At 39.9% G+C, this 13880-nt stretch overlaps 1 protein-coding gene across 1 annotated transcript in view; it reads left to right on the top strand.

Annotated features, from left to right (window-relative positions):
• The first annotated feature begins 13745 nt into the window (after positions 1-13745).
• Positions 13746-13880, top strand: part of PRSS12 (serine protease 12) — a 34335-nt gene continuing 34200 nt past the window's right edge. Inside the window, exon 1 of the mRNA XM_027689803.1 lies at positions 13746-13814. Coding sequence (XP_027545604.1) covers positions 13746-13814 — 69 coding nt within the window. The remainder of the gene's footprint in view (positions 13815-13880) is intronic.

Here is a 13880-nt window from a genome sequence, read left to right as displayed (position 1 = left end):
CTCACAAAAGGAAACTTAACAAAAGAATAAAGAAACATTACAAATTATCCCTACAACTATAACTAATGCTAATGGTTTGCTCTCCTGAAATAGGCTGATTCTTCCTGTAATTGCCACACCCAAAGATGTGGACAAGAAGAGCTGAGAAGGGACATTCAGCTCTCAGAGTGTGGTGGTTCCTCTGCTGGTATTTGAGTGCCAGACACTGTCACACTTTTGTGATACAAGCTGTTATTCTCCTATTTTTTCATGTGGTATATATTGTATACATGTCAATACATGTTATGCAGGTCAAACTGAGAAAGATGCAGGAAGAGGAGGAAATGAGAGAAATGCAGACATGCAAAAAGAAACCTCTTACAGCTACTCACATTTCTCAGGGATAGAACATCCTACAAAAACGGTGGAGCTTTCAAATGTTAAAACCCCAGAATACCAAGAGGTGTTTTTTAATCTCCCCAGGGAATACATTACTAGTTATACTGTCCTATCTGTGGAAATGTTATGGGAAAAGAAATGTTATCTCATACTACTGCACACTGCTTTGATATTGTTGACTGTAATGAATACAGTAGAAGTCCCTGCAGAGTAACAAAATCACTTCCTCCTGGATGTGACACGATGAAGTTTGTGGGAGCCTGCACTCCATTTTTAGAACTGGTTGCTAAGATGAGCTGATCTTTACAAATATTAATGGCTATGAAAGATGTTCTGCTGTATCCACACACTGTTTCAAAACAAGAAGGTTTTATATTTTCAGAATGCTCCATGCCTTTCTTCTTCTCTGTGCATGCTGTGGTTTTGGCTCTCCCAGCTTTGTACCCAGTCTGTGGTCAGTTGTTTCTTCTGTTAAAACAAGTATCAGGCCAAACTCTTGCCAGTCTGGAGTCAAGAGCTACACATGCACATGTACTGCTCCATACTCCAATCTATATTTGCGTTTGATCACTGATATTGGTATTTTGATTGCATCACAGTCTTCGGTGGAATCATCAAAAAAGCATGGAATCCAGCCTCTATCCTGATGGCATCCATGACATGGTGTCAAAACCTACAAATACGCAGTACTGGAGCAGCATCAGCCTCCCTGGGCAATCCATACCAGAGGTTTGTAGTACTTACAGTCAGATTTTTTTTTCCTACTCTCCACTCTAACTACTCCTTGCTGGAATTTACAACCTTGACTCCATATGGACAGCAAGAGAAATGCATTTCATACTGTTTGCCATGAGTGTGCAGAAGTTATTTGCTTCTCCTCTGCAACAGTCTCCAGTGTCTGGGAAGACTCATCACATTTCTTTTCACCCTGCTGTGTTTCACACTTCTGATCCTTCTGCCTCCTGGAATCACCAAGTCAGCTCTTTCGTGAATGCCTCTTCCCCAAACTAGGATTCAGCTGGACTGTGAAATACAGACATGATGTAGCATGTGCTGCAGGCGACTGACTTGCTTAGGCATCTCAGTGCAGTTATCCTGGTTCTTTGGTGACTAATGGCTTTGTTCAATTGCCATCACCTCTGATCCATTTTCCAGATATTTCCCTTTAAATTTATGAAGCCAGTTGTTTCTCATCCTGTTTTTGTTTAACTGAGTACATTACCTTTCGCTTCTCTTTGCTGGTGTGCATTCGATCTTTTTAATTATTTCTATTGTTGCAATAATTTTGATTTCAAATCCTGTCCTCCAGCCTACTTGTATCTACTTCCACTGTCAGGTGGTTGTGTAATCAGCAGACATTCTATGCCACTTTTTTTAACCATTCACAGCATTATAAAATATTTATAAAACACTAACAAATCATGGTACAATTCATACTTGTGTTACACTGACATATATTCAAATCTAGGCTACTCCATTTAGCAGAAAACTGCTAGTTATTTTGTGTTAGTAGAAATTAATGTAGAAGTTACAGAGAATTAGGCCCAAACTGCTTAATTTAACACCGTTTGCTCACTGTAATTGTTCTTCACATCACAAACCTCAAACTACATTATGCCCAATTAGATGCTCAATAAATTCATAAATTAAAGGCACTAGATCGAAATAAAAGTTTATCTTTTAACTCAAAACAGACAAATAGAAAAACAGAAAATATAAAAATAGATTATAGTAGAAAAATAGATGTCAACATGGACTAACATCACACTCTTCCTACTTCATGTCCCTTTCCCCATGCTTTTAGTCAAGTACCTAAATATACCTCTTTAAAAATATCTTTAAAAATATCTTTAAAAGTTGGTAACCTGAATTTTGGAGCCTATTTTGAATAAGTGATAGTATCCCCACACCCAGTGACTGTGGCTGTGCAACTTTCCTACCTCTGCCTTAGGGGCTGTGTTCCTGCAAGGAGGCAGATCTGACTTAATGAGCGTATTGCAAAAACACTCCAACCCTGAATCTCCTACAATCTCCTACAAACTCACTGTAGGACTTCCAATTTTGCTAAAAAATCTCCTAGAAGTAACTAAGGAGCAGCAGAGTTTTTGTTAGGCCAGCACTGCTTGTCCTCAGCAAGCCAACACACAGCCAAGCCAGAGCCTTCATAAACACCCTGCCATGCACTCTGGATAATTTGACAGGCATGTGCTGCGATTTCACGCTCCATCTAGATCAAGTTGCATTGCCATTTGATCCAGAGTTGGACATGTCCTTTGGGATGGACATCAAGCCTTGATGTTGTATGTGCTCACAGCTGCCTCTGCACCAACTGATCATACCTGGAGTTGACTATTGACAGGGATTTTGAATTCCTATTTAATTCCTTTGCTTTTGTATAGCATCATATTTTGTTCTACTTTGTAAGCAAGAATAAGTAACTTGCACACAAAAGTTTAAAAAATTATAAAAATATTTCTACTTCCCTTACATCGAATAAAGTAATTTCTTAAATGTCCTGAATTAAACATTGTTCTGGCTTCTTCAAGCAGTATCCAATATTGCCAGATGAACAGCAGGATTAGAGCAGAGCTAGAGAAGCTTTTTGAACTGAATTCTGTTTTGCTGAAAAATGTGGATGGGCCAGGAGAGGGTTTTAAGACCTTGCACTGGATTTGTTAAATTGCAGGGAATGAAAATGATTCCCACTTTTAAGAATTCCTCAGATGAACATGTTTTAGAAACGTCACAAACTACCAAAAATATAGACTATATTCTTAATTCAAGACATTCTCTTTGCAGCTATTTAGACTTGATGTTAGGAAGGATTTCTTTATCAAGAGGGTGGTCTAACTCTGAAAAAGGCTGCCTGGAGAGGTGGTTGATGCCCTGAGCCTGTCAGTGTTTAAGAGGCATTTGGACAATGCCCTACAACAGGCTTTAACTTTCAGTCAGCCCTGAAATGGTCAGGCAGTTGGACCAGGTAATAGTCTGGTCTAGTCTAGTTTATTCTATTCTACAAATTCAGTGTCTTGATTTCTATAGCAAAAGGTAAGATTTAGCTATTTTACCTTTTTTCCCCCCAAGTCTCATTTCTTTTGGACATCAGGCATTACTGGCTTCCCATCACACTCACAGAATGTGTTGAAATACAGCTGGCTTTTTCATAGAAATGTCTGTGTATATGCCTTAAAATATGCCATATGCCATGTGAAGAGAGGATGGAGTGTGGCTCTATGTTGGATTGCATCTAGCCATCATTTTAACACTGCCCCCAAATGGCCCCTTTCTCACTTTAACACTGCCCCCTTAGTGAGGCAGGAGCAAATCTCTACTCATTATACAAACTTCAGTGATATTGTTTGTTCTACTACTGAGCTGAATTTGGACCACTCAAGGGCAGCACAAATCTGAGGACATGACATCTGCTGGCTTTATTATTACAAACCAAAGCGTTAAAAAAGTGTGAATTTGTTATGCTTTAAATAACAAAGAACCATATTTCTATACATCTCGGTGTTTTCCAACTTAGACTTAACTCTATAAGCACTGAGATCAGAAAATATTATGTATCACTTTCCTGCTTTAGCTATGTTTTTCAAACAAGATATTAAAATAATACTGCCAGTTTTATCTTGCAGTCAGAAATTGTGTTTTATCATGCTTGCAAAACAATCACATCAATTTTTGTGTTTTCATATGGTACTTGTGCATATTTTATTTGATTGTAATACTCTTACTTTGTCTCAGAGCTGGTTTGTGACTAGATGATTCTGGGCAGAATGTTACAGTTTATGGCAGCTTTGTACACTGAAAACCTCGTATGTCTGAAGTCTTTGTATTCCAGAAAAATCATCCTTATACATTACCTGATACATATATATATATTTAATGTTTTCCTGGATACCTTCCATAGCTAATTAGATGGAGTATTTTTCCCTAAATTTATTGTTTATCTTCTTTTCCCGATCTCCCATTTACTTCTATGTTTTCCAGAGCATTTACAGTGTTACCAATTAACTATGGCTTCTATGAACACTCAGTTTTTCCATATCTGCAGCTTAATGCTTTCTTGTTTAAGTTTATAGCACAGTAAGTTAAACAGCTCCTGGATCTGCCACTTATTTCCATGTTCATGGCATTCTATCCATTGTGATTTCTGTGTGGTTGTGGAATAAACCAGATCAGGAAAAAAGATCTGGCCAGTCTTTTAACCCAGCCTGGATTATTTTGCAGCAAACGTGCAACCACAGCTTCAGAAGCACCAGAGGCACAGAGAGAAGGCAGTAAAGAAATATGAAAAATGTTACTGTGGAAGATGGCTTGTAGTTAAATTCTAGAGAAAGGAGTTATTCTTCTGCTTTTTACTTTTCCTGGGTTCTAGGAATTTCAGAAAGTAGATTTAGGAAAAAACCTATATATACAGGGGAAAAAAAGTGGACATATGGACTACACATGAGCATTGGAATAAATTCCCCAGGGAAGTGGTGGATTTCCCAACATTGAACACTTTTAAGGGTGCTGTGCTTTTTCCAAGAGAGTCTGGACCAGATGGTTCTTGAGGTCCACTCCAACCTGGCATTCTATGATCCTATTATTAAAACTGCAAGTCCATCTCTACAGCTCCAAGCAGAAGTTATTTGATTTCTAAGGGCCAAATGAAGGTTCTGTTGAAACTAATGGCAAAATTCTGAGACCTATTTCCAAAACAGGATAATAATCATAATAAAAAAACAATGAGAGGTTTTGAAATTTTACAATAAACTTAGCAGTACTTCTACTTAATGTAACTGAGTACTTGGTCTAGAAGGATTTAGTTATACACTATTAGAAGGTATTGGGTAAAATAACAATGTTTAAAAGTCTAAAGTACAAAAAGTAGTGTGTACTGTAACACAGTGTTTATTTACACAAATAAATGGCCTGCTAAACAGATCAATATAAAAACAGGACAAGTCACTGTCTACCTTTTGTATAACTATATCCATAGCAAAAATCTCCAAAGCCAACAGGCTTAATTTTAATTTTTACTTTTACTTTTCAGTTGACATATTATTACCCCAGCCAAGATGACTAAATATGAAAATAGTAAGTTGGGACGTGTAATTCCACAGAGCCATTAGATTGTGAAGAAAATAGCAATGGGGAAATCATAATAATGGGACAAGAGGGATCAGAGGAGATAAGAAAGGAACATCAGTCACAAGTCGAGAAGAATAAGGGATGATTAAGCCAACAATGAAGATTAAAAGAAAGCAGTTTGTTTTGCCAATCGTTGCAGCACTGGAATTTTCCATCCAAAAGGGATGGAATTTTCCATCTTTGTCCTCCTTCTTCATCTGTTGCCCTTCATCCCTGCCCTTCCCACCCACATTCTGTGGCAATGAAGGCAATCTAAGTGCAAATGTCTGTCACAGGTCTGCACAATGCCAGTGTTGTTCTAACCACAAGTTCAATAGTGCAAAGCCAGCTCTGATCCCATCTTGTGCAGAATCTCCTCACAACCCTACACAGGAGCCTCACCTTATTTATTTTAAAGCCTATGTAGTTGCAGTTTAAAATTTCCTCTAAAACGTTGAAAGCAGGCACAAACAGCAAATGCATCTTTGTGAGTTGCTTTAAATCAATCAGTGTGAAAGGGGTGCTCCAGCTCTGTATATATTTGTGAAAGCAAGCTAGGAATTGTTGAGATTTATATTTTTTGAAATGGTAACAATATGGGCAAACTAAGGCTTGTATTCATCATGTGCAATATCTGTTCACTAACATGAGAAGACTCACTGATTTTGATGAAATTATTAACCAATACAGCAAACAGAACATGGTTTATAAACACTCAACAATATATTCCCCTCCTTAACTGCTAAACTTCTCAAATAATTGAAACTGCAAGTAAAACAAAAGATAATTTACAATTAGTCCTAGTGCTTCCAATACAAACCAATAAATCCCAGTCTCCTTAAGTCAAATAAATATAAAATGACTTTTGTTTTTTAGTTTTCCCTTCATTAAGTATAAGAACATGTGGTCCTTTGGAACAATGATATTCATATCCCAAACTATTAATAATAATAGAATGCAGCTTTTATGACTTCTTTCTCAAACCCTCCAAATATTAAAAATATAGGTAGGAATAAATCTGGATAATGTCGACCAAACCTCTATTTCAGTGGCGAGTCAAGAGTAGGCAACACATAGCAGAAGGGTCATATGAATATCTAACATGGTGCAGGTCTCTCTTTTTAATCTTGACAGAGATCAAAAATAAGAAGTGGTAAAATCCTGATTGCTTTTTGTTCTAACTTTGTGAGACATTGTTTTCAAGTTCACATACAACAAATTTCTCAATATCCTTCTAAAAGTCTATCTGTAAACTGATTAAAAATAATACGTGTAAACCTGACTTTTGGAAACATGGGAAATTCTTTACATTGTCAATTAGTTCAGCACTTGGAGATCAACAAAGACCAAACCTAAATAACAGTAAGTGACAGGAGAATTATATTTGATTCTTCTCTGCCTCTGAGAAAATGTGCATTGAAACATGTTAATATGTAACTTTTAAAAAATATATAGCTGTATTTTTATGTTAATAGGACTTAGAAGTCTTAAAAGTCATATCTATTGAGTTATATTTTAAGAGCGCACTGCCGAAGCATATGAAGAAATTAGATGTATTAAACAGATTTTTTTGTTTAAAATGGGGTCCCTGCAAAATATTTTGTTAAATAAATAAACTACATGGGCTGTTTTATAGTTATATACATATACAGAAGGGGAAAGATAAAAAAAGGAACGTCTTGCTTTGCATTTCAAACTGTAGACCAAATGCCCTCATGGCAAGGTTTATGCTAATCTGAAGTGTTTGCTGCTTTTCAAGATCAAAAACATTTAGAAACTCAAAGTTTATAATATGTTAACTATGGCTTCATGGACAAAACTATTCCTGCTCCAACATGTATTTATAACTTTCCTCTTCTCTTTTTTTTTTTTACATGTTTAAATATGCTATAGTTATATTTTAATAACTGTCTAAAAAATATAAAAATGCAGCTGTAACCCACTTCATCCTTTCTCATTCCCAGTAACAGAGGCTTATGTTAATGAAGATAAATCAAATAATTGAAGGGTCACTGCATGAATGTAGCTTAGCACTGAAATAATTCCTGCATCCCTCTGAAAATGCAGAAGAAAAAGCCTTATTTACACATTGTATGCACGGTGCTGTTGGATTTTCCTCAGGACACCGAAGAATTCCTGCAGTAAATATTAGAAATGCCTCATTCTATTGCTGCTCATGGGAAGGCGAGACTTGGGTTAGGTAGAAGATGAAAACACAAAGCAACCCTGCCTGACTTACTTTCTGAGGTTTGGCATTTTCATTGCACTTACACTTCATGACCATGAAATGCAAAGTTTTGAAATAGATATTATTAAGAAATGTTTTCAGAATATTATCTCTGAACAAAGAGAAGACACCTGCTACCATTGCAGGCATAAATCATTGGAAGGGGCCTACCTGGATTGTTTGTGACAGAAGAACTTAAACAACTGCATTTATAAAGCATTGTTTACCCCAGGGAACCTTCTTAGCCCACGAATGTCAGAGGAAATTGTAGAAGGTCATATATCTCAGTTCTGTGAACCAGTTGTCCTCACTGACAGTGGATGTTTGAATAAATAAGGCTCCATCCTGCTCTGTGGCAGGCTTACCTAATGTTGATTCATTTGTAAGGGCCACCTTCTACAAGAAAAAGAGTCCAAAGTGTGTGTTTTATGATGAAGAAAACATTGAAGTTTTTTTTCATATTTCCTCTCCCTTAAAAACCTGACTCAAGCACTAAATCCCACATACACCCAGGGGTGTCAGGTTTGGAATTGAAGTTCCATATCTTAGCAAAACTCCATTGAGTTTGTTTGTTAACAAACATAATTTTTCATTCCACTTCTTCATAATATCCTCTTTGGCATATTCTTGCCTCTTTAAAGATGCTTATTTATAGACTGGCTACACAGCCTCACCTTTCACCTAGTTAACAGACTGCAACATATGGGATGCCACATTGACTTCCCATTCCAAGCATCAGGAAAGAAAGCAGCACCTCTGCTGTATTTACACAGGCAGGCTGGGGCACTCCTGCTCTCACACTCCAGTCTCACTCCCCGCTCTGCCACATGGCACAGCACACTTGGGATCTGCTAACTGGTCCTTCTGGGAGAGGAACATAAGGAGTGCTGGGAGGTTGCTCATGGAAACAACATAAAACACAGCCTTTACACCATTCCGTTGTGACTGCCTGAATGGGACCATAAACCATGGCCAAACTATCTCAGCTGAAATAGCATTTTTTCCCATTCACTGTATTAAACAGTGTTCCCCAGTTTTGCAGGATTCAATTTACCTTTCAGTTTTAGCTGCAATTATTTCATGGTGTCTGTGTAACCCAGGGTTAGGCACACGTGCACCTATGTATTGACCAGCTCCAGGAAGTCAGGTTTCTTATTGCCTTGTTCCAGGAAGTCGTGTTTCTTATTGCCTTCTAGTATGAACTCAGCTTGTTGTACAAGAAAGTACTTAACACTTTAAAGAAGGTTTTTCTGTGATCTCATTACTGTGTGCACTGTGTTATGTGGTAATGGAAACCTCATCAATTACAGGCTGTTCAGTTACATCCTGTGTAATGCAGGGTCACCCTATGGAGCTTATATGGAATCACAGACAAAAGGCCTATTCTCTTCCACATAAGCACAAACCCAAATTAATTTTGAGTCAGACTTGGCAGCATTTCAAATTTCTGCTGCCCGTGTAGTTAAAAAGAATGACACTAATGAATAAAATTATTTTATAAGAGCGCTGACTTACATCCTAAAAATGTTGACTCATTTCGGCACCCATTCCATGGCTCATTTTGCACATGGAAGTCTCCTTTGTGTGAAGCCTTGCTTCATCTCCTAGTCCTGATTTCAGCCCCTGTCTGGCGCTGTTTGATCTCACCCAGTCCCCACTAGGTCACGTGCGTAAGTTTTCCCATTGATTCCAGCACTTGATCTATTGGCCCCTACGTGGTTGATTGTGTGAAGAAATAATAGTAAGGAATTATTAGCTGGATAGTCTGAAAATAATTTAATGACAGTGTGTTGTGCCTGGCTGTTTGGCTACATTCTGTCTGCTCTGTACTTCTTTCCTGGGGGAATTTCACATATCTCATTGCCTGAAGTCAGCCCTTCCTCTGATCTGTCTCATCTCTGCTGACCTGGGCAGGAGGGAATGCAGGAGGGAATACCTGGGGTTAGGGCTATCAGTGGCAGTCAGATAGGACTGACTCAGGCATTCACTTGCCAATAGTATTTTAACTGAATTCCACCAACAGCTGGAAGTGCTCAGCTTTTCTAAAATCCCTGCTGACAGCAAACTGCATGAGCTACTCGAAAATAAAGGTAAGCAGCTTTACTGAACACAGGAAGAGGCTAATCAGTGAATTTTGCTATTGATTCAAATGGAGCAGAATTAGACTGATTCTCCAGCTGAATTTTAAGTGCTGGGTATTAAATGTTTTTGAATGGCAGGACTACTATTTTTGCATGTATAACCCACACATCAGATACTTTCACCTATTCACAAGAATAATTTATTGAAAACGAGTCCTCTAATAACCCTCACACAATTGATGCAAAAGCAGAGCCAGTGACAGGGAAGAACTATCAAGTGCTTTTAGAAAACTATTAGGAAGAAGGAAGCTCTTGTATAAGTTTCCTTTTAAGCCTTGCACATATGAATAACCCACGCTGCTGCTGTATTATCTGAGTACTTCCAATATTTCCATTTCTCAGGTATCCTGAGGAATCTGTGCACAGAAATATGGGAAGAGTGGGGGGTGTTGAAAGGGTCAGATCCATCCATGACTATGAATTACTTATTATTCTTTGTTTTATCAACAATTTGGTCTAGGACTGTCAAATATCAGGAGACAAAAAAGCAGCCAACCCTGTGGAATTGTACAGAAATTAAGGTCTATTCTGGCTGACAATTTCCTACAACTGCTCTCTTGGAAGTTGTCAGTACACAGCACAGATTTCCTAACTTTGGTCATGAGCGTTGTTTCTTGGACTTCTGTCAATAGGTACTAACTCTGTGTATGAGGCATAAGCTAAATACTAAGTATTGAAAATTTTTCGTAAAAGGGAGAATTGTTATGTACTTCAGCTGGAGCCAGTTAACCCACTGCATCTTAATGGATTATTTTCTCTACCAATCTCAAAAGACCAAAACAAGCCTTTTTTTCTCTGTAAAAATGCAAGCCTTGTTAGACATAGATTACTGACTTTAAATCCCACAGTGCTGCTGCAGAAATATAACTAGCACAGTTTCCAAAGATTTATTATTTTTTCAGCACTTTGTGCCAATTTTTTTTCTGAAAAGTTGAATACTTTAATTTCAGAATCCAAGCTGTATGTAACACCCAGATTCACTGAGACCTCTTGAGGCTTCCAAAGAACTACTTGCCTATTTTCCTAACTAAGTGAACATATTTACTCTTTCCTTTTCATTCTCAGTTTGTGAATGAATTTTCAACAGTTTTCTACAGCGGAGAGAAAACTTTTTAAGGCAACCAAATGCACTAAGCACATCTCATATTTGGCATCTTTTTAAAGCTCTAACAGCTATACCAGAGTAATAAGCCCTTGTTTCTTGTTTTATAAATGTATGAAGCCGACCCTTAAAACAGAGTGCAGTTTTTTACTGTTATTTTAAGAGTGATGTCCAGAAGAATAAAGGTTCTCAAAAACACAGTCTGTCCAATGTAACTCTTGCTTTGTCTTTGCTGTTCCCAATAATTTTCAACTGATTGTGAGAAATGTGACAGAGGTAGAAGTCACAGAGATAATGAGCTTCCTGCAAGTGTGATAAATGTAATGCAGCAGATGAGAGTGATTTTATACATGGCACCTGTAAGTGCTATAGCCAAAGGAAAAACTGCACAAGCTCACACAGGTACAAACACAAGAGAAACCGTATGGGGGAGACACTTGTAAATGCTCCAGCAAAGACAGAAGCTGCAACCAAAGTGCAAAGCATTCAGCCTGGGAAAACAAACTGCATCAGCTCCAGGACTTCTTAGAAAAGGGCCCCTCCTTTTTACAGTGAGACTATTATCAATGTCTTGAATGGGAGCCAGACCAACTCCCTAATTTGTAAATTGTAACAAAAGCATTATTTTCTGAGTGAAAGCTCATTTATAGTTATTAAAACAAAAGAAGGCTCATTTTCCTTATAAGATTACATCAAAAACAACAATCATGATAAAAATGAAAATGTTCAAGAGTGAATTTGTACGTGTGGATCATTCGATTAAACCTGAACCCTGTCTTGGGAGGGAATCATTATGACAACTGCTTTTTTCTTCTTGATGCTCCTTACAGAATTCTAGTTACTTCCAAACCGTTTTCCCTGTGTAGCCTCCCCTCTTTTCCCCCCACCTCCTGCTTAGTACCATTTTTCAACCTGAAGCCCAAACACCTCTATCCTACCTAGGTAAAGAAAGTTCAGTGCACTGAGGTTCCTGCCAGCCCACACACCTCGGGGAGGAGAATGCAATCAGAATACATGAATAGGTGCCAGGCTCAAAGCTTTGCCTCAAGCATTTTGCAAGATTCATCATACTCATTTGTTCTCTTCCCCCTGTGCTGATCAGCAGAACCCTTCCAGGCTACAGGGGGGCAGAAAAAGAGCTTAGGTCAGGGAAAATTAAATATTGCTGCTACTGTGATGCCAAGAAGTGTTTACTAGGCAATGAAGGAAGCCTTAACCAGCTAGGCTGAGCATGCTTTTAACCTGTCCTTCAAAAGGATAAAAGCAACCAACTTGTCATGACAGAAACAGAATTTCAGACAATTTAAAAATGGTCATAATGAGTTGTTTTTAGGCTAACATCTTGTATATATTAAAATATTTTGAAAACAAATTAAACTCTTGCTAGTCCTGGTGTTTTCTAAACTAATACATATACATATCCCCAGAAGAAACCTCAGCAAGAAATCCGTGTGCTTCTATCCACAAAGAAGTGCAAGAGACAATGTGATAGCATAGTTATCGTGTTGCTGTAGAAACCCCAGCAGAGTATTCTTTAACTTTGTGAGTGATTAAAATACAAACTGTAATGCTGCAATAAGGAATTAACCACAGATGAGCAGGACTAAAGCGAATACAAGTAATCCCAAACACTGTGGGACCTGCTTTCCTTAGCACTGAAGCTCTTTTGTTCTTATAAACCAAAACCTTAAACTGGTCAAGTTGCATTTTACACTTTTTGAACAGCTTGGAGGCTGCTAAAGGAAGGAACACTCTTTACTGGAGATATATGGGATCCTGCTTGGGAAGCAGGAAGCACCCTCTTTCTTTTAGACTCTAGTCACAACGAAAGGTTGTGGATATACAGATGTGCTCACCCAGAAACCAAATAAACACATTCCGGACAAAAAAATTAGAGAAGAAAAAAGATCCTATGGAGATGTGAATCTACAGACTCACACCAATGACAAATTGCCAAATAAAGGGTGTGCACTCCATCAGGCAGGACTGGACTTTACGATATATAAACAGCATAGATTAAGACCAGAGGTGAATTAAAAAATATTAATCCAAACGAAAAACTAAACAGTATGATACAAAGAAGCAAAAGTAACTGACAGCCATCCCGGTGGAAAAAGGAAATCAGAGATGATCAGGTCATGCAGTCCTCGGCAGCGGTTGGGAATAAGCAGATTACTATTCAGAGCACATGGGGCTGGGATAATGCTAAACCCTCGAAGACATTTCACGGCATTTGTTTCCAGCCCCTTTGTTCCCCGCTGACACGTCTGGGGATCTCTCCATCCCTCCGCCGCCCCACCCGCCGTGCGTTTTGACCCTCTCGCCCCGAAGCTGCGCTCCCCAGGCCAGGCTTTGCCCGGGCTCCTTCTGCTCTTTGTGAGGCTGTCGGAGGTCGGGGGAGACACAGCCGCGGGCCGAGAAGGTGGATGGTAGGGGAGCCCCAAGTGCGAGAGAAGCGGGGTGAGCCTGCGGGGCTGCGGCGGGACCGCGGGCAGCGCAAAACCCGGGGCGCAGCGCAGAACCCGGGGGGCGGCCGGGGAGGGCGCGGGGGTGTCCGGGCGGCCGCTCCCCTCCGCTCCCCGCCGCGCTGGGCAGGCTGTGGCAGGTAGGCAGGCGGCATCGGCGGGGCTGCGCGGCTCCCCGCGCCCCGCTCGCCCTGCCCCCGCGGGAGGGGTGTGCGGCGAGGGGGATTAGCGGGACGCCGCGGCCCCGCCTTCCCCCCTCGCATCCCGGGCGCGATGAGAGGGGGAGATGGACCCGAGCCGGCGGGACTGGCACCATGACATTGGCCGGCTTCGTGGTGGCGCTGGTGATAGGGACGCTGCCCGGAGCCCGCGGGCCGGGGCAGGTCTCCGCCAGCCTCCCGGCCGCCCGCCCCCCGCAGCCCCCTGCCGGCTGCCCCGCCGGGGGCTTC

This window comes from Neopelma chrysocephalum, unplaced genomic scaffold (assembly GCF_003984885.1).
Source record: "Neopelma chrysocephalum unplaced genomic scaffold, ASM398488v2 Primary Assembly neopelma1_78, whole genome shotgun sequence".
NCBI classification, from domain to species: Eukaryota; Metazoa; Chordata; class Aves; order Passeriformes; family Pipridae; genus Neopelma; species Neopelma chrysocephalum.
The sequence above is the reverse complement of the archived record's forward strand: the minus strand, read 5'-3'. Positions and strand labels throughout refer to the sequence as shown.